This window comes from Takifugu flavidus, chromosome 2 (assembly GCF_003711565.1).
Source record: "Takifugu flavidus isolate HTHZ2018 chromosome 2, ASM371156v2, whole genome shotgun sequence".
Classification (NCBI taxonomy): Eukaryota; Metazoa; Chordata; class Actinopteri; order Tetraodontiformes; family Tetraodontidae; genus Takifugu; species Takifugu flavidus.
This window is the reverse complement of record NC_079521.1, coordinates 7,760,502-7,786,111: the sequence shown is the minus strand read 5'-3', so window position 1 is coordinate 7,786,111 and position 25,610 is coordinate 7,760,502. Positions and strand designations below refer to the sequence as shown.

The 25,610-nt window shown below is 41.8% G+C and overlaps 2 protein-coding genes across 7 annotated transcripts; one reads left to right on the top strand and one right to left on the bottom strand.

Annotated features, from left to right (window-relative positions):
• The first annotated feature begins 1,236 nt into the window (after positions 1-1,236).
• Positions 1,237-11,322, top strand: dpep2 (dipeptidase 2). 5 transcript variants are annotated; one of them, XM_057019145.1, is made up of 12 exons: positions 1,237-1,511; positions 1,765-1,905; positions 1,993-2,119; positions 2,311-2,440; positions 2,803-2,953; positions 3,056-3,125; positions 3,452-3,628; positions 4,566-4,650; positions 4,723-4,798; positions 5,246-5,381; positions 5,627-5,854; positions 8,834-11,322. In XM_057019145.1, the coding sequence occupies exons 2-11, from the start codon at positions 1,793-1,795 to the stop codon at positions 5,825-5,827; spliced, it is 1,266 nt and encodes a 421-aa protein (XP_056875125.1). In that variant the 5' UTR covers positions 1,237-1,511; positions 1,765-1,792; the 3' UTR covers positions 5,828-5,854; positions 8,834-11,322. The 5 variants fall into 5 exon arrangements, with proteins under 5 accessions (XP_056875125.1, XP_056875117.1, XP_056875109.1 ...); XM_057019137.1 differs by lacking the exon at positions 8,834-11,322 and having other exon boundaries at positions 1,238-1,511; positions 1,768-1,905; positions 5,627-5,905; XM_057019129.1 differs by lacking the exon at positions 8,834-11,322 and having other exon boundaries at positions 1,239-1,511; positions 5,627-5,905.
• On the bottom strand, positions 6,328-21,817 carry slc12a4 (solute carrier family 12 member 4). 2 transcript variants are annotated; one of them, XM_057019113.1, is made up of 24 exons: positions 21,525-21,817; positions 15,221-15,318; positions 14,997-15,128; positions 14,545-14,691; positions 14,102-14,156; positions 13,702-13,832; positions 13,349-13,590; positions 13,023-13,231; positions 12,786-12,950; positions 12,585-12,683; positions 12,434-12,491; positions 12,158-12,332; positions 11,921-12,039; positions 11,741-11,839; positions 11,454-11,573; positions 11,138-11,242; positions 9,977-10,145; positions 8,743-8,938; positions 8,420-8,589; positions 8,176-8,307; positions 7,902-8,009; positions 7,595-7,782; positions 7,356-7,489; positions 6,328-7,239 (listed from the first exon to the last, which is right to left on the bottom strand). In XM_057019113.1, the coding sequence occupies exons 1-24, from the start codon at positions 21,658-21,660 to the stop codon at positions 7,148-7,150; spliced, it is 3,279 nt and encodes a 1,092-aa protein (XP_056875093.1). In that variant the 5' UTR covers positions 21,661-21,817; the 3' UTR covers positions 6,328-7,147. The 2 variants fall into 2 exon arrangements, with proteins under 2 accessions (XP_056875093.1, XP_056875100.1); XM_057019120.1 differs by lacking the exon at positions 21,525-21,817 and adding an exon at positions 16,070-16,203.
• Positions 21,818-25,610: the final 3,793 nt, after the last annotated feature.

Genomic DNA, 25,610 nt, shown 5'->3' with positions numbered 1-25,610 from the left:
GGTGTACCGCAGATTCCCGTTTTGTGTCTGTGCGTTGAAATTAGCTTAAATTCATTTCCGACATGTTTTCCATCAGCTCCAGACTACATCACATTTGTGGAATCTGTCTTGGATTCATTAACTTCTACGACATTCAACCCTGAAAGCAAGTGGAGCCAGATCATTTATTGTACCTTCTGAGTCAAAACTGAGTACAATGAAACTGTGATAGCACACAGTACAGTGCAAATAGTATGGTACTGTCATATGTCCTTCATCTTATTTATTTTTGGAAATATTAGTTCTTGTGTATTGCAACGTATAATATTTAATGATTGGAATGATGCAAACAGGTGATTAGCAAAATCTTATCTCCCACAGATTATGACAGCAGATGATTACACTAGCTAAAGGTTAAATGTATGGCTTGGAACGCCAACTTTAAGCAGCAGTATGCATGTTTGTGGCCAAAGCTGGTACCACTATCAAAACACTGGAGCGTGGTATCCCTCCGCCTCCACCCAGAGTACGGGTTGCCAGTTAAGTTTCTGGATCCATCAAAGTCTACGAATGAACAAAGTACTGTCTCAGTTTCACAGAGGCTGTGCTCACTTTGGAACTGTTCCCACACTGTATCACTTTATGCCAGAGAAACGGGATTAAGATAGCAATGCATGATCAGAGCTCAACCAAAGTGACGCTAGTGTACTATGAACGAACATGCATAGTTTTATTCGACCGTAGAGGATATTTAAAATGCTCTTGCTCACTTTTTTCAAAAAAAATCAATTAGCTGAACTTAGGTGAATCTAACCTGTTCAGGAGAAAATTAGCAACTTCGGTGTTCCAAACCTTCTTCGCATTCCGCCGTCTTCATCCTTCAATGTCATCTCCTCTGCAGATCAATGTTTTGATCCTGACTATGTCGTGTTATTGTTATTATTGTATTGTAATTATAATAAGGCCTTTGAGGTTTAGTAATGTCTGACGTTTACGATTGGACACGTTCGCAGCTGAAGCTCAAAGGTAACTGGCAACCTTTGCTTTTTAAATAAGAATATTCTGGCTGGACTACTGTCATCGGTGAACGTTGAAATGAACGTTCTTACATACACCCTCTTTATACTAGAATATAAATTTCAGGGTAGATTTTGTGTTAAAAATAAATAAATAAATCTTGTATTCAACTTGAAGACACGGCCACCATTTTTGAAGTTCTGTGGCCTGAATGCTAAACGGAGCTTTTAATATTTATAAAACTTTGCTTGGTCAAAGAAGCGACATGGTCAAAATACCTGGTAGCACACAACCAACAATTTGTTCGTACTAAGTACTGATCATAACTTGTATTTGTACATCCGCAAACTTTGTCTACAGAAGTGTTCTTAAAACGGAAAGTGCAGATTTTCCGTTGTGTTTGAACGCATCACGTCACGGAGCTGCCTGGTTTCGACAGCGGTGCTGCGAGAGTGAACATGTGGACAAGTACGCAAAAGATCTTTTCATCGTGTTGATTTTAAACGTCCTGTCAGGTAAATTGATTGGAAAGGTTGTTTGTTGTGATGTGGGCTTTTAAGTACCAAACCGGCAAATTCTCTATATTTGTGTGTTAAACACCATCCATTTTCAGACACGTCAGACATCTTAGAATCATAATTTATTCTCAGTACAAAATATAAGCAGCACTATAAGTAAAATGTCATAATTTATTTGTAGCTGCCACTGTTGAATCTGTGAAATGCTTATGTAACCACAACTGAAATCGAATGTTGTGTTTCCTTTCAGCAGAATAACACCCACTGGAAGCTTCTTAATGATGTCAACAAGACATATCGTCATTCTCTCGACTCTGTGCACTTTGTTTTCTGCGTACCCAGAAAGGGAACGAGTGCATGACTTGATGGTCAGATATCCTCTTATCGATGGGTAAATGATTTATTTCTGCAGATATTAAATGTGATCAGTATATGTAGAAAAGCTCCCTGATCATCTCAAACTATATCTCCTTGTCAGTCATAATGATCTACCTCTGCAGCTGAGGAGATATCACAACAATCAGCTCAGCCAAATGGATCTCCACAATCTTACCAAATTTTCCACTGATATTGGCCGTCTCCGAGTGGGCCACATACAGGCACAGGTATTATAGTCATCAGTTTTTCCCTTTTCTCTCATTCTCTAAAGTGCTCGTTGCTCCACAGAGGTGAAAACCACACACTGATTCTGTCAAACACGTACACTCTGTACATGAGCCAGACGGAGAATGACAGCCCCCTTCAGTACTAAGATGTCTCCCTTGTTCTCTTGTGCTCCATCTTGCTCCACTGTCAGATGTTTTCAGTCTATGTGATGTGTGGAGCCCAGGAGAAGGATGCTGTGCAACTGACTTTGGAACAGATTGATGTGGTGAGACGCATGTGCACAGAGTACCAGGATTTTGAGCTGGTAACATCTGTCCAAGGTATCGTGCACCTTTTGAAGAGAGCGCATGTCTTCTCTCGATACACACACCAGACAGATCTAAGTATGCTAATTTCTTAAAAGAGCCATGGACTAATTCCTGTTACAGTATTATTCTTATTTAGATGTTAATACTGTTTAAATCCAACACAGTGCGTGAAAATAGACAGTCTTATACATATAGTAAATTAATGCTTTATAAAATAGCGGCACACCGCTGAAGACATTGTGCTAACTCATCTTCCCGCTGTGCATTTGGGTCCAACGGCGTTTTTAGCAGTGATATATAACCCCGTAGCAGGTACCAAAGCTTGTCCTAAATGGAAAGATTCCTTTGGGCTAATTTTATATGTGTCATGGAAGGGCTGAAGAATTCTGCAATAAAGAGCAAGATAGCCTGTCTAATAAGCATCGAGGGAGGACATTCTATCGGCAGCAGCCTGCCGACCCTGAGGATGTTTTACTTGCTCGGGGTCCGTTCCATGACCCTAACGCACAACTGCAACACTCCCTGGTAAATGAAGGTTGCTCTGTGAAATTTAAGAAGTGCTAATTGGATATACTTTGTATTTGCTGGATGAACAGCACGTGTGTGCGTGTGTGTGTATTGGTGTAGGGCTGAATCATCTTCACGTCTTTATGCTGTCTTTCAAAGAGAAAATAACAGTCTAACACTCTTTGGCCAGGTAAGTTCAGTTTTTAATCATCTCTGCCATCTTCCACTGTCTTTGAAAACATATTAAAATATCTAATTCCTAATTTAGATTTATAAATAAGATCACATTTAACTTGTACTTTATTATATTATATAAATGATTAATTGTAACTAATTTATAAGTATTTAACTTTTATAGCATATTCTTCAAAAGGTGGCTGGTTGGTCTTAATCTGAGTCCTTCCTACAGTTTCTGAGTGTAGTGCCACTTGAGTTGTTACCTGTACAAATACTCTCATATTTTGCTGCAGCTATCAGCAGAATTGTATGGCTTCCTCCTGTGATGCTGTTTTACAGGCAGTGGTGGAGGAGATGAACAGACTGGGAATGATTGTGGATGTGTCCCACGCTTCTTGGGACACAGCGTTGACTGTGATGAAGCATTCCAAGGCTCCTGTAATTTTTAGCCATTCATCTTCCTACTTTATCTGCAAACACCATCGGAATGTACCAGACTGGCTGCTGCGTGAGCTGGTGAGGAAAACAAAACCCAGCGAGTGATTAAGTGGTGGAATAGTCAGGGAGAGCTGTGGAGATAACGAGAAGAGGAAGTTACCCAGGAATTTGGCTAGGCATTAGATTTATAACTACAACAACAAGCATCCTTTGCATCTTATACAATTAATAACAACAATTTAGTCTTGGCATCATGTCATTTCTCCACATTCCCGAAAATAAAGCACATTTGCCGAGTCTCTGAAACCTTCGAGTCCGTTCCCTGCTTTTGTTGTTAAACTGTTTCTGCTCAGCAATCGTGCCAGGGCTTGTCCTGAAACATATCGTAAATGTTTGCGGCATCATTGCCTATGAAAGTGGATGAGGTGGTTTTTCAATTCACGTCGGCCAAGTTCAGCTAATTACAGCCCGGCAGGTGTTAACGACATTTAACATAAACTGCTGTTGTCGTGGCTGGGTGTTTGACTTTTGTGACCTCAGCCCAACTCACTTGGCCCCATCTGGCACTTTAGCAGATGTGGTCTTCATTGTGTGTGTGTGTGTGCGTGTGTGTGCTGTAGCACAAGCATGTGATTGCTGCAGGGTCATGGGGTGATTCGTGTAAACCTGATGACCCACCACAACTGTCAAAACACTCAGTCTGAGTTAAGAATTGTGAAGATTATTTATACTTCAAACTTATAAATGTATGAAAAGTTAAAATACTACTACTACTACTGCTTTTACTCCATCAAGTGGATATGTTAAGATTTGTCGATAGTTGCTTTATTTTTAATGTTATCTTTTTACATGTTTGAAAATGCATTCATTTAAATTATATGTAAAACCAAGAGTCTGCATTGTTCATGCTTGGCATCTCAATGTCTGCAATCTTTTATTTTGTGCAGCTTATGTTCCTTTTTGTGTTTGTACTGTGTGCATTACTTAAGCTCAAAATATGTATTTTGTGCTTCAGAAAAAGAGCAGAGGGCTAATCATGGTGAACCTCCACAGCAATTTCATTACCTGCAGGGATGAAGCCAACATTTCACATGTGGCAGGTAAACATCAGTGTGAGCTGATTCAATATAGTCAGTATTTTTCCATCTCAGTTGAATTGTTTACCCTTTCAGACCATTTTGATCACATTAGGGAGGTAATTGGAGCCGAATCAATAGGAATCGGAGGTGACTATGAAGGTGTTCAGAGGTAAGAAAAATCTGACTTATGCAATTGTGAAAGTTTACAGGTTAAAAATAGAAGCTTGCCAAAAAGGGCTGTGGTGCACTTTGACAAAATAATGAGATAATGCAATGGAATTTATGTATCTAATAATATCTGATAACCTCTGTTGCTTTGCAGATGAAGCCACGTATAGCTTGGTTTTAAACCATTTCAGTTGTGTTTTGATAAACCGTCATTGTATCAACAATCAAATTTGATACAGTCGTACTCCCAGAAGAGGCACCGGGAGAGAGCTGCAAACAGGATCTAGATATTTTAAATGGGCCTTCGTAGGTGGGCTTTCACATAGACACTAACAAGGCAACTACGTACAGTATAGGAAAATACACAAGTCATGAAGCAAGACAAAAACACTTTCTTTTGTTTTGCTCGTTAAATATCTGTGGATTACATTGTGCATTTCCTGGTTAGATTCCCTCAGGGCTTAGAGGACGTGTCAAAGTACCCCCACCTAATCCATGAGCTCCTGCAGAGGAACTGGACTGAGAATGAGTTGGCTGGAGTCCTTCGGAGGAATTTCCTGCGAGTGTTTGAGGAGGTGGAGAGGGTAAAAGAAGACATATTAATGATGAATAGCAGTAGAAATATTTCCATGTGTGTGCAGTAAATAGAGCGCTGTAATATTTTACCTGAAAACAAAAGTATTTGCTGCCTTTTGGCTCTTTTGAAATTGCGTAATTATCACCAGAGGTGGAGACAAAGGAAAAGGAGACATGAAAAACCATCTGCCTATTCTTGACAGAGGTTTTTTTTCATTTATCCATTTCCTTTGTCTCACATGTTGTGTTTCAGGTGCGTGATCAGTTACGTTCAAACAAACCCAGTGAGGTGCAGATCTCCTCAGAGGAGGTGCAGAATCCCTGCAGGCTGGACCTCAGACCGAAGCTGAGACAGTCTGCCATTTCCCCAACTGTCTTTTCCAACAGCAATGAGCAGAAGAATCTGTTCTTTTTAGCCATAGTCCTGCTGCTCTCCAGCATATTCACAGGTTAATGACTATGTCTTCAAATTCTTTGTCAGGTAAGGTGCTTTATAATGTAAATAAAAAGGTTAATGAGGTTTTTGTAACGATTCAAATGTCATTACCAGTCAGTCAGATAAGGTGAAATTAATTACTTTTGTCCACAATGCGTTCAGGGTGCAGCCTAATTTGGCAGATGGCTGTATTTTTCATTGTTGTTTGTGAACTTTTCCTGTTTAATCTTGAATAGAAAGTAGGAGGTGAGGTCAAAAATGGCCTATTACGGGCACAAATCAACACAATATGTAAATCCAATCCAAACACTGCATCTGATTCTATAAAATTATGTTAAGGTGTTGTTAAAGGCCTACATTATGCTCACAGACGGGAGTGGAATGACTTCCTGTCCGCAACACCTAATTTGTCTGCTGACTGTAAACTGTGATGCACAGCAGAAAACTGCAAGACTGAAATTCTTGCTTTGCTGCTGCACAATAAGAATTATGTATACACAGAAAATGCCTGCAACAGATTTGTTCCAAAATTGTTCTTTTTATTGCAGTGAAATACAAAGTTGATTTTAAAGTGAGATGACATCTCATATATGTGTTTTTGAGCAATATTTGTATTTATAAAATTCCAATTTAAGCTGTGTTGAGAGCATCAATGTGAATGAGGACCCAGCAGATTGCTTAAATGTGTTTCTTCCTGTAAATATCAACAATCAGGAAGGTCCAGGTTATGATCATTAAATTTGAGTGGGTCTATGAGGAAATCATAGAAATCTTTGTCCAGTCAAGGACTCTGACAGTTTATAAAACAAGCGTACTGTATACTGCAGGAAGTCTTACTTAACACCTGTAAACACAGTAGCAATAGAAAGTAAGAACATTTGAAAGTCTTTCTGGCACTTTTTCCATCAGCAACAGGAGAACATTACAACTTCCTTATTCATGACCTGGGACTTTTCCTTTATTACTTCAGCCGTTGAGTGGTGGCACAATAAATAAATAAATAGAGACATACCTTCCAAATTAATTAAAACATCTGATATATTCTTAAAACAGCTCCCACACGTTGTCGACCCGTTCAGTCATCCTTTAGCTCAGCATCATGCAGCTGCAACCCAAAGGTTAATGGTCGTAGATGGACATGTGGAGCATCTGCCACACAATCCATCCAAGCACATATAATAATAATAATACTAATAATCAAGCAGATACATTTACACTAATGTGTTGCAATATTCTACAAGAATATAATTAACCTCTTTTGCATTCAAAAGTCCATTCTTTACAGAAAAAACTATTGTGTTTGGGAGAAGTTCCTCGCGACCACTGGTTAATATTTGATCACGAGTAGATGGTAATAACCTCTCGACCTCCACCTCGGACCAGAAGCACTCTCTCCAGGCCTTCAGTCAACACTTCCAGAAACTCCATATCTGAAGTGCAGGTTAAAGGAGTAAAACCCCCTAAACAGCTTCTGTTTTTGCATCAAAGAAACTCTAAAAAATTGAAAGGAGACCTTGCATTTTCTGATTATGTTGGCTAAGGATACAGTTCTCATCTCCGTCTGTGTTTCGTGGCGGTCCTGGCATGTTGAGCAGCACTAATCGAGCATCGTGGGATCTGTTGACTATTACCTCGTTCAGCTTCACAGCCGTATGCATCCGCCTCACATTAGACTGATCCCTGGAGAGCAACAAGAAGTAGAAACACAGAGCAATATGGGTTTGTGCTGATGAGGAACCTTGCTGATCCCTTTTTACTGGCAGAAGATAACTGGATGCTACTGACGGTTTGAGGCTCATTAGCTCTCTGAAGTTTTCAGGAACGCTGCACTTGTTCCTCTTCTCTGCCTCAACCTTCTCTCTCGTCCACGTCATCTGCACCTTCTCTGATGGGAGCTCAACCACGTCTTCTTCCTCGTCTGAGTATAGACTTCCCATGCGAACCAAAGAGTGTCTGTCCTTAACCAGCTGGGCCTGCGAGTGAGCGCAGCGTAACGAAAATTGAAATTGTCAATTGTGAGAAAGTGAGATTTGGAAACAAAGCCACATGTGCGCTGACTCGCTTTAAAAAAGAAAAAAAAATGAAATCCTACCTCTCTTTGTCTTTCTGCACTGGAGAGCCTCATCTGCCTCAGCATCTGTGACCTCTGCTCCATCATCAACGTTCGCTCATAGCAGTATGCCGAAATATCGCTGTCATGCTAGCACACAATAATACCCAACATGTTAATTCATACTCGGACAACAAACAATATAATGCTGGTTTCAGCTGAACTTTTCAGGGCTCACAGCCGTTTCTAATATAACGAGACATTTATATATTTCAACCTTTGCTGGAATTGCATTAGTGTTAATATTGATTCTTACCATCTCCACCACCTCGACCTCAGCCTCTATTCTCAGCTGATAAAGGAAAGTGGCCAGATCTCTCTTCATCTGGATGCTATTGTCATCCATCTGGGCAACAGTGAAGATGCGCATCCTGCATTTCCTCCACACCTGTCAGTCAGTATAGCTTAAAGTTGGAAAAGAACTAACATTCTTGCAAGGAACAAACTCTATTATTGTTTAGAAATTCTGAAGTTTATAGTAAAGAAGTCTATCATCTTACTTTATGCTGTTTGAGGAGGAAAGGCAGCAGCATTAGCATCCCGCCATCGTGGACAATCCACCACACGTCAATGTTGCCTTCTGTGAAGCGTTCGTGGTTGCTCGGGTAGAGAGACACATTTTTGGGTACCATCAAGGCAAGATGGGCAGCTGTGGTGCAGCGGACTGTGCCTGTGTGACAATGGTATTACAGATAATTATGTGGTAATTACCTCAGTAAATAAATTCCATCTAAATGAGGGTTCAAAAATAAACTACAGAGTTTGCCTGTAAAACAAATTGCATTATTGCACAACCTTGTAGGTATAACAGTGAGAGGCTTACTAATGAAAGTCTTCCAAGCCCGAGGGTCTTCACTCTGTCTCCAACCATACGGCCAGCCCATCACCACTGTGTTGTGCTTCATTCCCCCCAGACCGCAGGACTGGATCAAATGGATGACGCCCTCCCGCACTTTAGATGCCACCACAACCTGACAGAAACCTTTAACTCTCTCAATCTCCATCATGTTTTTAATTGCCTACAATATGAGAAGGGGGCAAATAAATAAATCAATAAAAATCAACGACTTGGAGAGCAAACTCATTATAACCATAAAAGTGGTAATCTGGAACATGCTCTTTTCCCTTTTTCCCCCCTCATTGACTCTATTCGAGGCTCTTAGAAAATGATGCTGTCTAGAGAATAAATCATTTACTTCAAGAACAGCTAAAGAAAGTCAAAAGAGGCAGGCCAGGATCCCCACCAAACTCCAACAGATCCAGGTCAAAGAGAATTTTGGCTTAAGACAGTTTTACTGGACTTTTTTTTTTAGCTTTTCAAAGATGATTTACCTCTTATCTAAGAGGCTTCTTCAGTGGGAGTCTAAGAGTTATATACAGTGTTGATGTATTGAATGTCATTTATTACACATAATTCCCAGGAGGATCCAGCCTTTAATACTACAAATTACCACCAAGACAGAAGTCAGTGAATAAGCACAGCGTCTAACTCTGGGATTCCCACCAGTTAATATAGAATTGAAGAAGCATCTTGGATTACGCCAGGATTCTTTATTAAATCAATGGTGATGTGATGCTGCAGCACAAACCCTGCAGATTCAGGGGCTTCTCTTTAAGTCTAAATGTTAACGACCAAGTAAGAAGTTGAGTTGTGTACTCAACAACAATTGAACTGAATACAACTTTCTTGTGTAATAACAGTAGAAATTATGTAGGAATACTCATTTGTTTGCATAGACGGCTAGACACTTGACTTCTGTTGCTTTCATTCACATCACATTATAATAAATGTTCCGACACCAGGCTATTATTTCTTGCTGAATCGGCTCATTGGAAACACATTGTAGAGATAACAACAGCGAGCTGATTACAGCCATGTCCTTTGATTAACGTGACAAATATGTTAAAAAGGCAGCGGGGGAAGAAATATGGCAAATAATTACATTTCACAATGCACAAATGGGACCTCATTTATAACAGTTGCACCAGCTGGAAACGCAGAAATGCCACAAAACACAGCAATGCGTGCACAACGGGCATTATTCGATGGTGCTCACCTGTTCCGCCGCTTGCATTTCGCCATAGCTTTCCAGGAAGTTGCCCTGAACGACAGAGCCCACGATGGTCAGACCCTTGCCTGCCTTCAGCTGGGAGACAAAAGTGAGTAGTCGGGGATATTTGACGTGGAGGTCTTCATCCAGCTTCAACAGCACCAGCAACTGAGGCCTGTTTCACATTCAGGGAAAAAATAGTAAAATAGAGACAGCATGTTTGAAGAGTTCTTGGACATTTTCATGTTACAAGAATAAATGGAATTAACGTTAATTTGATATCCAAATTTTTGGGAGAACCCTGGGATGGTCTGGCGGAATGCCCGGGAAGTATTCCTACCTTTGAAACCTCCATCACCCCTAGTGACCCCACTTAGGAATAATTGACAGCTAATCAAAGGTGGATCGATGTGTTTTTATGGAAAAGGTGACAGGCATTTACTGTAACTGCCCAGCCAGCAAAAAAACATTTATTCACCATCTGTCAACACAAATAATGGCAGCAGATCTCTTAAACACATTTTACCACATGGAGCATCAACCTTGAGGGTTTGTACTATGGAACATTGGAGTAAAAAATACAGTGATTGCAAATGAGATCAAGTAAATTCATGGGACTGAATGGAAAATTATTTGTCTGCAGTCAAAGGGCGTCAAATGGGAGATGTTTTATTTTTCTTTGAATGCCGCATGACAGCTCCACCCCCCCACCCCCCCACCTGCTGTGAGTATGTTTTCCCTGGTTCAATCTGCCCTTGTGTTGTTTTGAAATATAATTCCGGGTGGGTGGCGGTCGCACATCTACCAGACACTCCTCTGAGGATGATTTAACACCTGGCTGTCACAGTCTACTCCCTCCGACACCTTGTTGTTTTGTTGCTTCATCTCTGGTTGTTACTGCAATTTGGGTTGTGTGCCATGCAACGGCATCCTTGAACAAATGCTCATTCAAAGGCACAACTGACCAGAACGCATCATGTCATCGATTATTTTTTCTTTTCATGCTAAATTTCATGCGAAACCTGTAAACATTTTTGTTCAGATTGTGTATCTCTCACTGTTTATACATCTATTGCGTCTGTTGAGCTGGGTGGGGTGAAGGCAGCTAATATATGCCAACAACCTCAGAGAGGAACCATTGCGACCCCCTTCTGTGTGTAGCCGTACCTCCAATTTTTGGTGTGGGGGGGTCCAACCTCCAGTCTTAAGAGGGCATATCGGGCACCACTCAGGGACAGTCCTCTTATCCCGTCTCCCCACTCTTTCTCTGCTCTAATGTGTGAAACACAGAGTCAAGACTGTCATTTTAAATGAATAAAACACATCCCATTATGTGGAATGATGTTCAGCAATGTTGTTTGTTTTTGTTTATTATGTCATTTCACATACGCCATGAAGCAACTCGATGTAATTAAAGTCAGTGCAAAATAGCAGAAGGTGCCATTTTTCGATGTTATTTATCTATCAAAGACTCCAAACGTACCCCTGGTACTCAATGTACTTATAGATCATCCCTGCAATGCCCATGGCCACGATAGCATAGTACCAAGAGGAGATGAACATCAGAGCCAGACACATGCTCATGCCCAGGAAGGACAGTGCCCTATGGGTGAAACATGCCTGCGGTTATATTTGTGCTCATATAAAAACAAACAACCTATTTACAAAAGGAACAGGAAGAGAGGGATGTTATAAATATCATTAAAGACTGACACTGTTTGTCAGCAAATAAAAGGAAACCACTCTAAACCACATAAAAGGGACACTCACCAGTGGTAATACCTAAACCTCGGTCTCCAGTTGGGCGTGCGTAAAAGGGTCTGAACGGCGCACGCTAAGTTTACAAAGAGATAGCACATCAGGAAGAACCTGTTAAAGACAAAGAAGGTTTTTCCCCAGTTTACTCCTGCCATCAGCTTTGTAGGTGGCATCTTGGGAATGTCTGTTTACATTGAGAGGATTGGAGCGACCATATCCAGAGAGGCAATAAGGATGCCCAGTTCAGCTATGAGCCCAGTCAGCAATAATGCCCATGTGGGTTCTCCATTGGTCTTTCCATGACCAAAGACCTAGAACAACATTAAGGAAGCTCATTGCTGTTTTAATCTAGTTAGATAGTTTGATTTTGGGTGACATTTTTTGTCAAATGGAGCTTTTTTCTATCATTTTCAGTGTGTGCTGTCCTACCCTTAGGAAAGGGATAATGTTGTCTTTGGCGATAGCCTGCAGAAGTCGTGGGGCCCCGGTGAGGGACTGTAGGCCGGCCCCGACTGTAGAGAAGAACGAGCCAATGACAATTACCCATGGAGACGGCCAGGAGAGGGTTCCTACCACCAGGGTTTTACTAACAGCATCCCCAAACCTGCAGACAAACACTGACTGAATTAAACTTTCAACAGTCTTTGTAATTTTCATATAAAATAGTCCAATCAACTTTCCTAGAAAGAAAAGAAAAGAACTTACTTGTCCCTAAGCACTACTCCTTCGATGCAAGAGCCAAAAAGGACCACAGAACTTAAATCTGGATACAAGAGGTCAAGGAGATGACACAAACCCATCAACTAAATCTAAATTTCCTAATAAAATGACATGTTGTGATCCAAAATAAGGATACAAACAAGCGAGGTGGTAGTAATAGCTAAGATAGTTCCCACTGGGATTGCCTTTTGAGCGTCACGGAGATCACCTGATCTGTTGGATCCTGCCATGATACCTGTGAAAAAAGAGACAGCGCATTTTTAAAAATGACTTTGACAGACTGTTTAAACCTTTCGGTGGGTAAAACAAGACAGCTTGCATATTTTCATGAACCTACCCGTAGCAGATGGGAAGAAGATCCCCACGAGGACAGTGAATGATGTAGCAATGTCCGCTGACACATACATGCCAAAGTTTTCAGTGGCACCGTGGCCATTTACTGACTGCAGCGATGGTTTTTCTAAGATCTCCCCTTTCTGTAGGTAGTTCCCCCACAGGTTTTCTAACAGAGAAGAGTATTAAAGCATCACTGCTGGTCATGATATATTCAGCTAATATGACTTTATTTTTTCACCTCTAATAGCTCCACTTCCCAGCCCAGGGATGCCCTGTATCTCTGACAGATTGTTCTGGAGGAAGTACTCGTCACACACGCTCATGTTTCCAGGCACACAGAACCTTTCCCACAGCTGACTGGGCACCGTGAGGTTTCCCGTCACCACAGTCTTCGAGCACACGTCAAAACGATCTCTCACCAAAGTCCTGTTTCCTAACATGCAGATCCTGCAAAGAAGGGAGAAAAAGCAAGTTTTCCTTTAAAATCCACATTCAACTAAAGTCTGAAGAATTCATTTATTTAAAGACAGATGCTCCCTTTAGGATCTGGCTCTCGGAACTTACGGGAATTCCGGCGGATGAGTCAAAGATTTGAATGCTCCAGCATAGATGGAGACGATAGATATAATGACACAGGTGAGGAAAAGAGAGGCCAGCTTGTTGACATACTTCACTCCTACAAAAACCACCACAGCCATCAGACTGAGGCAGATGGAACCGTAGACTCGCATGTTGTTCAGCATGGCACTGTCAGTCCCGTGTGGGTCTGTGGCGTGAAATATGGCAGCCTGGGGCACCAAATATTTCTGAAGGAAAATAAATCAAATACTTTACATTTGTAATGGAATGAGGAAAGCTATATTTTAGACATAAAAATTTGATCTACAATCAAATCAGTTTTCTTTGAGCAAACTGACCAAGAAGATTTCAATAGCCCCCAGGATGTACATGGCAGAAGCAAATGTGGTGCCCAAATAAAAGCAGAGCCCTACAGCTCCTCCAAACTCGGGACCCAGAGAACGTGAGATCATGAAATATGAACCTCCAGCTACAAAAGAACAACATCAAGAAACAAACAGATAAATAAAACAATCAGTGCTACACAAGTAGGCAAAAGTCCATTAGCTGAGCTGCATGGTGTTGATCAAACTGTGAACTGCTGCTGCCACCAAGTGGAAGACACTGTAAGTTTTACTTTGAATACTAAAAGAATCAGCAAACTGAGAAATTTATGCACTTCTAGTAAGAAAATATGCCACCTAATGCCATCTGCTGTGGTAAATCTGCAGCAGGACTTTTCATTATCAAACTTTTTACCTGGGACAACACCATTGGTAGCGATGGCACTCATGGATATGGCCGTGAGCATCGTCTGCAAAGAAAAATAAAAACCTTAATTTATTATGACATCAGGGCAGCTCCTGTGCACCACTTCCACAATTGGCTATTTAAGGTGACAGTCGTCGCTGCTGGATTTGAGGCTGTGGAATTATCAGTGTTTCTATATGTATCTGCGGCAGAAGTTGTCAGTCTCCATGTCTTTTATTTTAAATGTAAACAGCTATGGCATAGACACTCAAACAGCAGGTATAAACATATGCTACATTTTCAGATTCTAGTTTAATTGTGGTTGTTTACATACCGCTGGATCCACATTGCAATGCAAATTTAAGCTCTCCTACTTTGTACAATCTCTCTCTATCTGTATGTATGTGTGTGTGTGTGTGTGTGTGTGTGTGTGTGTGTGTGTGTGTACTAACGCAAGAGCAGCACATGAGGACGATCAGGAGGGACTGCATGATGCCGGCCATCCCGACAATCCATGTCAGTCGAAGGAAAAGGATGACACCAAAAATGTTCTGGAGACATGGCAGGTAGACCCCCATCAGTGTGCCCATGTTGGGAGACTGTGGGAGGACAAAAGCGAGAGAGGAAGGGGTGGGGTGGGGGGTGAGAAGGACCATGTGTGACCAATAGTGACCATGACATTTCAGGAAACAAGTGTATTGATCATTGGCATTGATTGGTGTACTTTTTAAAAGGTCATTCGATCGTGTTATCAGCGCTCTGCATGTATTCTGCTGCACACAGCCTCAGCTAGGCTGCAGAGAACACAGAGGCTATCAATCAATCAGCGAGTCCTAATATTAAACTTGAATTGTAATAGCGAGGAGGGAATTTAAAAGAAAAATGAGGCACAGGACATACTGACCTTGGGTGCCTTCTTGCATGAGGCCTGAGCGCTCTCCTCCTCCTCATGCTCCTTCACTCCCTGTGTGATATTGGTGTAGGTGACCAAACGGCTGAGCAGAGAGGAAACCTTGGGCCGGATGTCCATCTCCTCCTGGAGGAGAGACGAGGACTTGAGTCAGCAAACGATTTGGTTCCATCGCCTGTCAACTGGGAAATATTAGGAAGGCAAACACCCCAACAAACCTCAAACAGAGCAAGGTTCCTGTCATAAAACTCATTCTTCTTGCCTCCAGGGTCAGCGCCGCTGAGGAATGGGCTGTCTTCGGTATGATTCCCATGGTCTGTGAAAGCCAGCAAAGAGTCTCATCAAAGCAGTGTTGCACAGTGACAAAAAGGTAGAAACAAATATAGGACAAGCTTATAAATATACAAAATAATCTACTTGAAAAAAGAATGTGACATTTGCGACTCCCATTTATGGAACCTGATACAACACTGTCAAAGATTGCAATTAACCATGCAAATGACTGGCAGAAGGGCAGAAAAAAAACAATATAAAATGAATAAACTGGAAACTTGTGATCAAATCTCTTATAAACAAACAACAGCTCACTCGAGGTTCAGCTGCCAGATCATTCGTTTTTTTTTTTCCAATATTCAATCACTTTTTAATTAGAATTAGCAACCTAAAAGTCCACAGGTAGCAGTAATCTATAGAAACACAATTTATGCTGTTAGTAAAAGGCCAGCGCACATGGACAAATCAGTGTCCAGGTGATAAACAAGCACATAATTAGATTTTCCTCTCATTAACTTCTTTTTTTTTTGAAGAAAAGAATTAAGCAGAGATGAGCATGGTGCCTGAGGCAATTATAGAACGCAAAGGGTACTTCACAGCCTTGAGACACACACACACACACACACACACACACACAGACCTTATTACCTAACAATCACAGTTCCATCCAACCAAAGCTCATTCTTTTCCAGCCACCCAAACACGTTCTGCCATCCCGACATGTGGGCATGAAAAATATTCCTCAACTCCACTTAGATTAAGCTGATTGGACTTGATCTGTGGTGCTCACTCACCTGCGTTCTGCGTCCCACTGCTGCTGCTTGGACTGTGTGTGAGCATAGTGTTGTTGTGTGCAGTGCACGCACCACGATACAGCAGCCTGTGTTCTAGCTGGGGGAATTGTCGATTACTATCTGGGACACCCACTCACGCTGGCAGACTGCTCATTGAGGGGCATGGGCAAAAACACAGGGAGGAGGAGTGGAGAATAATAACTTTTAGGGGCGTTCGCTGTAGCGGACCCATGCAGAATACGGTCAAGACTTAGACTGATGATCAGGACTTTACTGGAAATGAACATAAGAGCTGACAGGATAAACACACTTTTTAAAAGCCGTACAGGGCACCGTCCTTTGTTATGAAACGGGGCCATTGTGAATTGTGAGCTTTTACTGCCAATGAACGTCCTTTAAGCATCAACATGTTTCATCCTTTGTAACCTTTAAGAACATCCGTAAATTACCTGTAAACTTTGAGGATACATGGACACAATAAATGACTCTTAATCTCAATGCACATTAACCTTGCGCCTCCACGGAGGGTGTTAAACTAGGATGAGAGACGCACAAAACAGATAATGTGCACATGCCAGCGTTTTGAGGCAAAATGATTCCTCCTGTCATTGCTGCTCATTACCAATAGTATTCAGGGCTGTTTTTACACAATGTAACATGGTTACATTTACATTACATTGATTATTGAGGGTCAGGCCTACCCTGATACCTAAAACCGTTGTTTGAGCTTATTTTGCAGGCATGGGGGTTCTGCACCCATGTACAAACATCAGTTATGTTAAGTAAAATATTTCCACTCTGTTGAGGAGGGACTTGTTTCCAACTATTGTGTTCAATCATTTTCTAAAAGGAAAAAGGAAACAGGGAAGGGTTATTGGTATGAGGGCAAACTGCAGACTTTGCGCCGCTGGAGCAACATGAGAAAAGTTGCCAACAGTGCCCTCTAGTGTCACCCTGCTGTCATTGGCAGGAGATAAAACATCTGTAAGATAAGCATGAGAGCAGAGATTCTATGACATTGATTTGACCAAAAGAACCACTGAATTTCTGATAAAGTTAGCTTCTGCTTCTGTCCAAAAATGTCCTTTTGGCACTGTGTCCCAGCAGAAAGGAGGGGTTTCTAATAACCTGATATTAAATGCCTATTTAAAAAGATTTAAACTCATTAAGCTTATTATGAGAACACAGAAAGGAGCCGTGCTGGGCGCACAGAGCAGCTCAGAGATTCCACAACATGTTGAAACGTGTCGATTCTGGCCTCAGCCGGCAGACGTGAGATGCATAGCGCAGCTGAACTTTGGGTGGGGATTGGACAGAAAGTCCTCAGGCAGCGGTATGCACAGCATAACGCGTTCTAATTGTAAAGGATGCTGCAACTTTGGTCTGCAAGCCCTAGATAGAAAGGAACATGTGCCAGGACACGTTCAAGGCACTGCTGAGGTACCCTTGAGCAAGGTACTGAAGCCCCAAATGGTCAGATAGAGTCCTGTGATGAGCTGGCAACTGTTCCTCTTGACCGAAAGCACCTGGGATGGTCTCCAGATGGACTGCATATTTACTTATTGTTTTTTAAATGTTAGTGTATTACACCATTTCTAAAAACACCTTTCATCCATAATCATGTCCAACTGTGTCCACAGAAGCATTTCATTTTACCTGCACTTGTACCAGTGAGAAAAGTAAGCCCGTGTTTTTCTCTGTCTCATTAGTTTTTGGCCTTAAGAAAGTTTATTAAAATAAAAAAAACAGTCAGCTAAACAAAAAGTCAGGAAAATTCCATATGGACGTGATCCTTCAGCACCAAAGAGGTCTTTGCCAAAAAAAGAGGTTATTTTAAGAAATCCGGAGAGAAAGTCAGAAATACACAGCGTCTTTAAAGCTGATTAAGCGTGAACAACAAGAGCGCTGCAATTAGGTTCTTATGAAAAAGCCTCTTAGCTCCTCTTTAATAAACATTTGAGACTGAACACGGAGAGGCAGATAAGTCGGAGAGCTTAGCCCATTTTACTCTGTACTAAAAGTTGGCAACAATGTCAGAACAATCATTTGTGTGAGTGTGTGAGAGCGACAGTGAATGAGAATATACCCCATGTGCATATTAATGACTGTCTTTAAGCTTTTAGGCACTGTAAGGAGATGCAGTTTAACAGTTTTAAAATCATAATGCAATTTGTTATCCAAGTCGGCCTGGTGTCATCTGTTTGACTCACCACGTCCTCATAACCCTTTCCCACAATACTTCCCACCCTCACCCAACCAAACCTTTTGTGGACAGGAGACCAGATCCGTTAACAACAATAGAGACTTAGTTTCCATTAGTCACACGGGCGCAGTGGAAGTCTAACATTAGCAAAAAGCATCAGGTACACGAGTCAGTCCAGCATTTTTCAGAATGCTTGATTGTCATGATTTCAATGTCAATTCAATGCCATTCAAGTTGACTCATTATCTGAGTTCATTTTACTTCCCAAACTCCATTGTGCTTTCAAATAAATGTCTTGAACTGTGCAGTTACCCAACAACAAGGTGGAAGGTTTTACTGGCAACATTTTAAAAGGCACAGCAGCATGTCCGACGTCTGCATCAAGGGCAATTTATTAGTGAGGTGGAACACATAGAAAATAATCAACAGTGACACTGTGTGACAGTAATTTTAACCTTGCTAACAAAGGCTCGTCCCCACAGTGAAGCCCATCTAGCACTTTATTTCAGTGGCAGTTTCCGACTTATTTGCATCTCAGCCCAGTAGAGGAATGCTAACCTGCTGAGCCGAAGAGCAGGGTGCGTAAGTTGTGAAGTGGGTTGATGAGGACAAAAGGAAAGCAGCTCACTCTGATACCTTCAGGGGGTAAAGGTGGGTGGGGGGACTATTACGCCACAAAAAAACTCTGCTGCTGCATGTGGGGCTAATGAACTCGAACCAGATCATAGATACACCATAAAGAGATACATTTGCATTTATTGTATGTTTTTCCTCCTGCCAATTTTCTGTTACAGTGAAACCATTTTAAATGTGTTTTAAAGAACTCACAAAAAACCCACAACTCACAGGTCGCACCTAAACCTATAGAGGCTACAGATAGATTACTAAAAACCATGTACAAAAAAAACAACAACCACAAAATCACCTCTAACGTAAGGATATTTCTAGTCCTCACTTTCACAGCTGCACTCCCTCCTTATGTGGATTCTCAGGACTTTTAGACATTAATATTATTGAATTATTTACCAGCAAGTTCATTCCAAACATACTATTCGTAGATAAGCTTGTACATCCGTTATTTAAGTGCCTATCTTATTGCAGACCTCTCTAATACAGGACAACCCTGTTGAACTTCAATGAACGAGTCAGCCAGAATCAAAGCAGCAGATATAAATGTCTGAGGAGTCGATTAAAGTTGTGTTATGTGATGTTAATTATCATATTCACCATAGCAACCTTATATGGACCGTTGTCAACGCTGATTGAGCTGGTTGCTGCTCTGCCCCCAAGTGGCGATAATAGACAATTACCGCAAATGCGATCATAAAAAAGAAAACTCATATCAGCCTGTATTGATCACACATTAGCATTATGAGGCTTGAAAAACAAAACAAAAAAATGTATTTTATGTTCTAACTACAATCAAGTACTAGTTTTACAATATTTAGAAATGTGTAAAAACACGTTTCATGTTTTTTTTTAAAAAAGAGATAGAAACAAGCCTGCCTCTGGTTAATGCTGACGCTATAAAGTGATAATTTATGAATAAAATCAACACAGACACACTTCAGGGCAGAGGTCTCTGACTGTTGCTTCAGAGTTTCTGGTGTTGCACGAGAGTGCAGCTCCCCTACAATGACCACACTGTTGGTCCACACAGACGCTATACTGACAGGACCTAACACACCCAATCCCACTCATGTAATTACACACACACACACACACACACACACACACCACACACACACACACACACACACACACACACACACACACACACACACACACACCAGCACATCTGTACATGGAAAAGTACTGTATATGCTAAAGTATTTGGTTAATGTCTAAGAAACTGTAGCACTATTGTAGTCCTGGCTCCTAAACTAACTTTAAACTGTGTCAAGATGCCAAGTAAGCACAGTTGCACAGGTTAAAGTAACAATGCCTTTTTCTCTGCAGGTGTGAGGAGCTTGACAGAAACTCTGGTGTGTTTAGCAGCCTCACATCTTGTTGTTCCCCTCCTCCGCCTCTCCTGACATCACTTCGCGGCTCAGTTTGACAGCTGTTACTGTTGCTGTCGGTGCTGGGCGGGAGAATCTCGACAGCTTACAGCCCAGGGAAACATCCATGAACTCATCAAATCTTACATCAGGATATTTACAGTTCCCACCCCTACGTCCACAAGTCCACATTGGACACAGTACAAAGTTCTTGAACAAACAACACGCCAGGATTTCTGACACACCGGACTGTCAATGAGCTCAGAGTGTTATGTTTATAAAATTCAATTTTCTCCTTGAGAGCGCTGTAAACGGCATTCCGGAGGCAGACACAGGCAGCTACTGTTGGACACCGTGTGGAAGGATTCCTCCCTTTTGTGATTCAGACATGGGTCGCTGCGAGCTCTGCCATCGTTCAAAGCTATTACCTCATCTACGTGGAGCAGTGTGTGACATGCAGACTTGCCCAGTGAGGCCACAGGAAGCCTTTCTCAGTAAAGCGTGGGTGCTCCACGAACCCCACCCATGTGTGCCTTTCATTAAAAACTCCTTCTACAGTTGGTTCAGTCCCTCAACATGAACTAACACTTCTCCCCCAGAAGCACTTCTCATTCTTCCTTTCAACTGTCAGGGACACCCCCTCACCTCCACACACACACGCACGCAGACACACACGTAATACTGGGAAGGGACCTGTGAATGACAGAGAGGCGAGCTGAGACAGACAAACGTGCCTCTGTGCTGTCAAGCGACCGATCTCTGTGAATCTAAATCCCCCTCCTGGTACAAAGAGAGCTCCATCTTCTGTACAACTACCCACTTAGGGCCTTTCCTTGTTGTGATGTGACCCACCTCTCCTCCCCTCCTCCGAGGATCTCACCCCCACTGTGCCACAGCTCTCGCCGCTTTTGTCATTTTCCCCTTTGTCTCTCATCTGTCCATGAATTCTAGATTAAGATTCTTTACAGCTCCGCAACTGTTTGGAAAAAGTCTGTGAAACTTGAGTCTGCGTGAGTTGTCTGGACGAAAAATACCTTGGAAAACCGTTTTCTGGCTTTGAGGAATTGCCATGGTAACCAGATAACCAGCTCTTCAGAACCCTGCTCAGAACCTTCTCAGGAAGCAGTATCTTCTCTTCCCACAGAAAGTATCTGACTCAGAAGACTGTTTTACCACATCGTTTTAAAAAACTGACTTTTCAGGGTTTGGGAAGAAGAAAAGTTTGAATAAAAGTTGAATAAAAGTGGCTCACCATCAATGCTGACAGTATCCTGATGATCAGGGTTGTCCTGGCCAGTGTCCCTGTAATCCACACAGTTAATCCCCTCCAAGCTATCATAGCTGGACGGAGCTTGATCCTTCACCGGTACCACTGTGAAGTGAGGCATGTTTTCATTACTCTCTCCGTGCTCAGATTTAACATAGCCGGCTAGCCTGTTAGCCAGCCTCAGTGCAACTCCCACTAATGGCAACTACATTCCACTACACTGCGCTCACTTCCTCTGAGGGGCATTATCATACCGCCCGCCCACAGCCCGCCCCTCCTGGCCTTTTTTTCTATTAACAGAGAGGGTCTGATGGGCTCAAGGATGTGTTTGGAAAAGGATTCTGCTCCCTGAAGCTCTGAGCTGTGTCGTCATGAGTCATACAGAGAGAGAGCGACAGAGAGAGAGAGTTGGGTTAACCCCCCCCCCCCTCCCAACACACACAGGCGCACACACACACACACACCACCACCACCTCTTCCGTCTGTGTCATGACAAAGTGAAGCTTGTGTCCAAGGGTCACACAGACAGCCCTCTGTTCATTTTCCAAAGCACTTAGACAAGCAACAACATGGCAACTCCAAAAGACGTGTTGATTACTAAAATGCATGGGGGCAAAGGAGAGGGGAGAGTGGAGAAGTCAACATTTTAAAAGGTTGATTTGAAACACATCATTTCCAAATGTTGGTCCCTGTTCACTTAGTACTGACAACAAATGAATGTGGTCATCAAGATGGTCAACGATGTGTTCAAAAGTGAGCTGAGAGGTAAAGGCTGTGAGGCTGAGCCTCAGGTCTCCAAGAACACCCTCATAGTATAAAAGAACTCTAAAGCAAAGCTGTCATTAGAGCAGTTCAAAGCTTTTTTTACCACTGCTCTGTCTGGACCGCAGCTCTGTTCCACTCTTGGAAAAAGAAAAACTAAGCAAACTGTAGCTTGATCACTACAGTACTTCGGTCGATTTGCGCAACAGTTTCAAAATTTAGTAAGCTGTTAACTCGAAAAAGGATGAGTAACCTTTGGCTGCTAGTTGGTTTGGCAGACTAATACACTTGAGGTGACACCAACCTTATAAGGTCATTTGACTGGCTCCTGCACGGCCTCGTAGCCGGCAGAGTCAGTGAGCAGCAGGCAGGAAGGCAAACCTGACGCACTCTTTTCTTCTACCGCAATTGCTCAGCCTTGTGGAAAGACATGAAAACAGGAGGGGCAGATCCCAGGAAGCTGAGGTCCAAGAGGGTCAGCTTGGGGGGGTGGAAGTAGACATATAACTGTTAAATATGGTATAGAGGGAAACTGTTTTGCACTTTTTCGAGAGTAGTTTAATGAATTGTAAAAAACATAAACCAATGACAAGGAGTGAAGTGTCATCTTAACTTGGTTATGGATCATTTACTCAGCAGTAACCATGTTTTGCTTCCTGATTTATTTATTTCATTTGCAATAAACCTTTCTTCCACTAGAGGGTAGCATTGGTCCTTATATATCAATTTGTCCGCTCTCAAGAAACAGTTCAGACACTTTGCAGAATTACATATATTATCCATTCACATTCAGTTTAATAATTTTTTAGAATCGACAAAACCATTGAAACACAAAGAACGAGAAATGGAAATAATCAAGATCATCTTATAGGTTGGTCATAATTATGACCTCTCGACAATTATGACCTCTAGACATAAAGTCATCACATGAACAACTGCGAAGTCTGCGCGCACTTGTGTGTGTGTGTGTGTGTGTGTGTGTGTGTGTGTGTGGTGTGTGTGTGTGTGTGTGTGGTGTGTGTGTGTGTAACAGACAGAGCAACTACTTATTGGTACTGCCACAAATTCAATTTGATTTTGAATACTGGTATTGCTCAGCAGTAAGCAGAAAGACACTTTCACTGTTATCTACTTGGGATTTAATTAGTCCTCAGTTAGTGTTTGTTAATGTTTGGAATTCAGTTCTGGAATTGATGTTTTGGAATTGATGTTTTGGAATTGATGTTTTGTTTTGATATTTACATGTCCAGCTACGTTTGGTGCCTTGATAGTTTCCTCAGATTTTACTCCAACCACATTTTTCCCACAGTGCTCTTTTCCATGTTTGGAGAGAAGAAAAAAACTTCAAATACTGCCTGAGCGATTTTCTCTGTATTTTGAATGAATGGTACTTGGGTGCACGGCTAAATCTAATTGGTTGTGAAAGCTCAGCACCCCTGTCTTTCTTCTGATGACATTGATTAAGATTTTCTAATACTGTGCCCGAGGAGACTTAAGTCGATCCAATTACCTTTTGCCGCCATCATTAGCGAGGCATAGCTCCGGGGGCCCATTCTCTTGGTCTGTAGCGCTGAAGAGCTGCTTCTGTGGACAATGAATGCTATGCAGGCTGACTGCTGTGGAGACTGAAAGGTTGCCAGTGGCATTACGGTGTCGCCTCATGCAGCAGCTTCACTCTCACATTGGGAGCAACTTCTTTTGCTGTTATTGTTTTCACCCTGTTCTTTAGATTTTTGTGCATTGTGGAAAAAAATAATACAATTAAGACTGCAGTAGGCAGTTAAGGGACATTTTCTTTTGTTTTGTTTTTTACTAATGAATAAATTAATATATTTTCTTAACTGCCTAAAACATTCTTTTTCTAAGGTTCTGTCCATTAATGAAGCTTGTTCAGGTGCCGACTGAGGCCTCTTTGAAATACTGAAACGTGACATTAAAGCACAGATCTCTCACACATACACACATTCACAGAGGGACAGTGATCAATCTACATTTGATACAATAAACCATTATTGTGCTACAAAGATCTCTTGTTTATTATTGCCTAGATTTGAATCTTTTGTCCACAAGGACAGTTCCCCCGACACACACACACACACACACACACACACACACACACACACACACACACACACACACACACACACACAAATACACATGTGCGCACAGGAAATCTGCTGCTGGTAGACATGATAACATCAGGAGGATCTTTCTGTGACAGCTTGCAGACTTTAGGAAGCAACACAAACTGGATTAGAAATGAAAGCATGTAAAGGGAAAGAAAACAGAGGGAAAGAGCTAGAAAGATGAAAAATGAGAAAATCAGATGGGAAAGGGGATAAACTAGCAGACATCTGGGGAGGTAAATACAGAACCCCAGGCCTGGACAAAAATAAACCTTGGGTCTTCACACACACAGGATGTGCTAGTCTTTTTTCCCAGCATGCTCTGCTGTGTCTTTGTAGCTTGCATGTCATCTAACATCTGGGCTTTCGATCTCTGCTAAATGTTGCCATTTAGAAAAAGAGTGTTTGCTTTAAGATTAAATGGATCATTTTTAGTTCAGGGGGATTCATCTACAACAACACTAATTCATCAGAAAATGAGTGATGTTGCATGGAAGTATGGGACTAACCTGTTCTGGGTTTCCTGTGCATCCAGTGCAAAGTTTTTTGTTCTCTCCTCCCTCTCATGAGACTCACCTGGGCAGGTGGGAGCACCAATCAGCCAATCAGCAATCAGTTCACTTTAAAAGGCAGGTTGTGGCTTCCCTCCAGGGTCAGGTAGCTCTACACGTGTGTGCCAGCACCAGTTATTCCTTGTGATGGTTGTAGTGCTCATCTTCTGTGTTTTCTCTTGTTTTGTTGCCTCCTGACTAACTTCCCTTGCAGCCACTTTTGCGTCCTTTCCTCACCCCTGGAGTTTCCAGCACTTTTTGGTTGCCTCTTTGTATATTTGGTTGTTGCTTCTGGGTTTAACTTGCTCTTTCAAACTTAATCTTCAGTCTCCTGTATTTATATCCATTACATAATCCATCTGCTACCTTTCCCCCAGATCACAACATTACAATATACAACCAGAGAAGTATACAGCACCTTATTTGTCCCTAAAAATAGCAATAGTGATATAGTACATCCTTATGGATCATATGAAACTTTATAAACTCAGGCTGTAATTAAACCCTTCATGAATAGTGTTCACTGAATGCCCTATCAGCAATTATCTTAAAAATTAATTGCTAGTCATTCTTAGAAATAGAAAATAATTTAAAATGAAGATTGCTGAGGACCATTAGTCTTGCAGAACAAC

Bases quoted from the DNA above. Each gene is read 5' to 3' on its own strand.
- dpep2 (XM_057019145.1), top strand. From the start codon at position 1,793: ATGATGTCAACAAGACATATCGTCATTCTCTCGACTCTGTGCACTTTG. The intron at 2,441-2,802 runs GTATCGTGCACC...GTGTCATGGAAG, and splicing joins GCTGGTAACATCTGTCCAAG to GGCTGAAGAATTCTGCAATA. The intron at 4,651-4,722 runs GTAAACATCAGT...TTACCCTTTCAG, and splicing joins CAACATTTCACATGTGGCAG to ACCATTTTGATCACATTAGG.
- slc12a4 (XM_057019113.1), bottom strand. From the start codon at position 21,660: ATGCCTCACTTCACAGTGGTACCGGTGAAGGATCAAGCTCCGTCCAGC. The intron at 15,319-21,524 runs GTGAGCCACTTT...TGGCTTTCACAG, and splicing joins GGATACTGTCAGCATTGATG to ACCATGGGAATCATACCGAA. The intron at 8,010-8,175 runs GTAAGAATCAAT...ATTGTGTGCTAG, and splicing joins AGGTCGAGGTGGTGGAGATG to CATGACAGCGATATTTCGGC.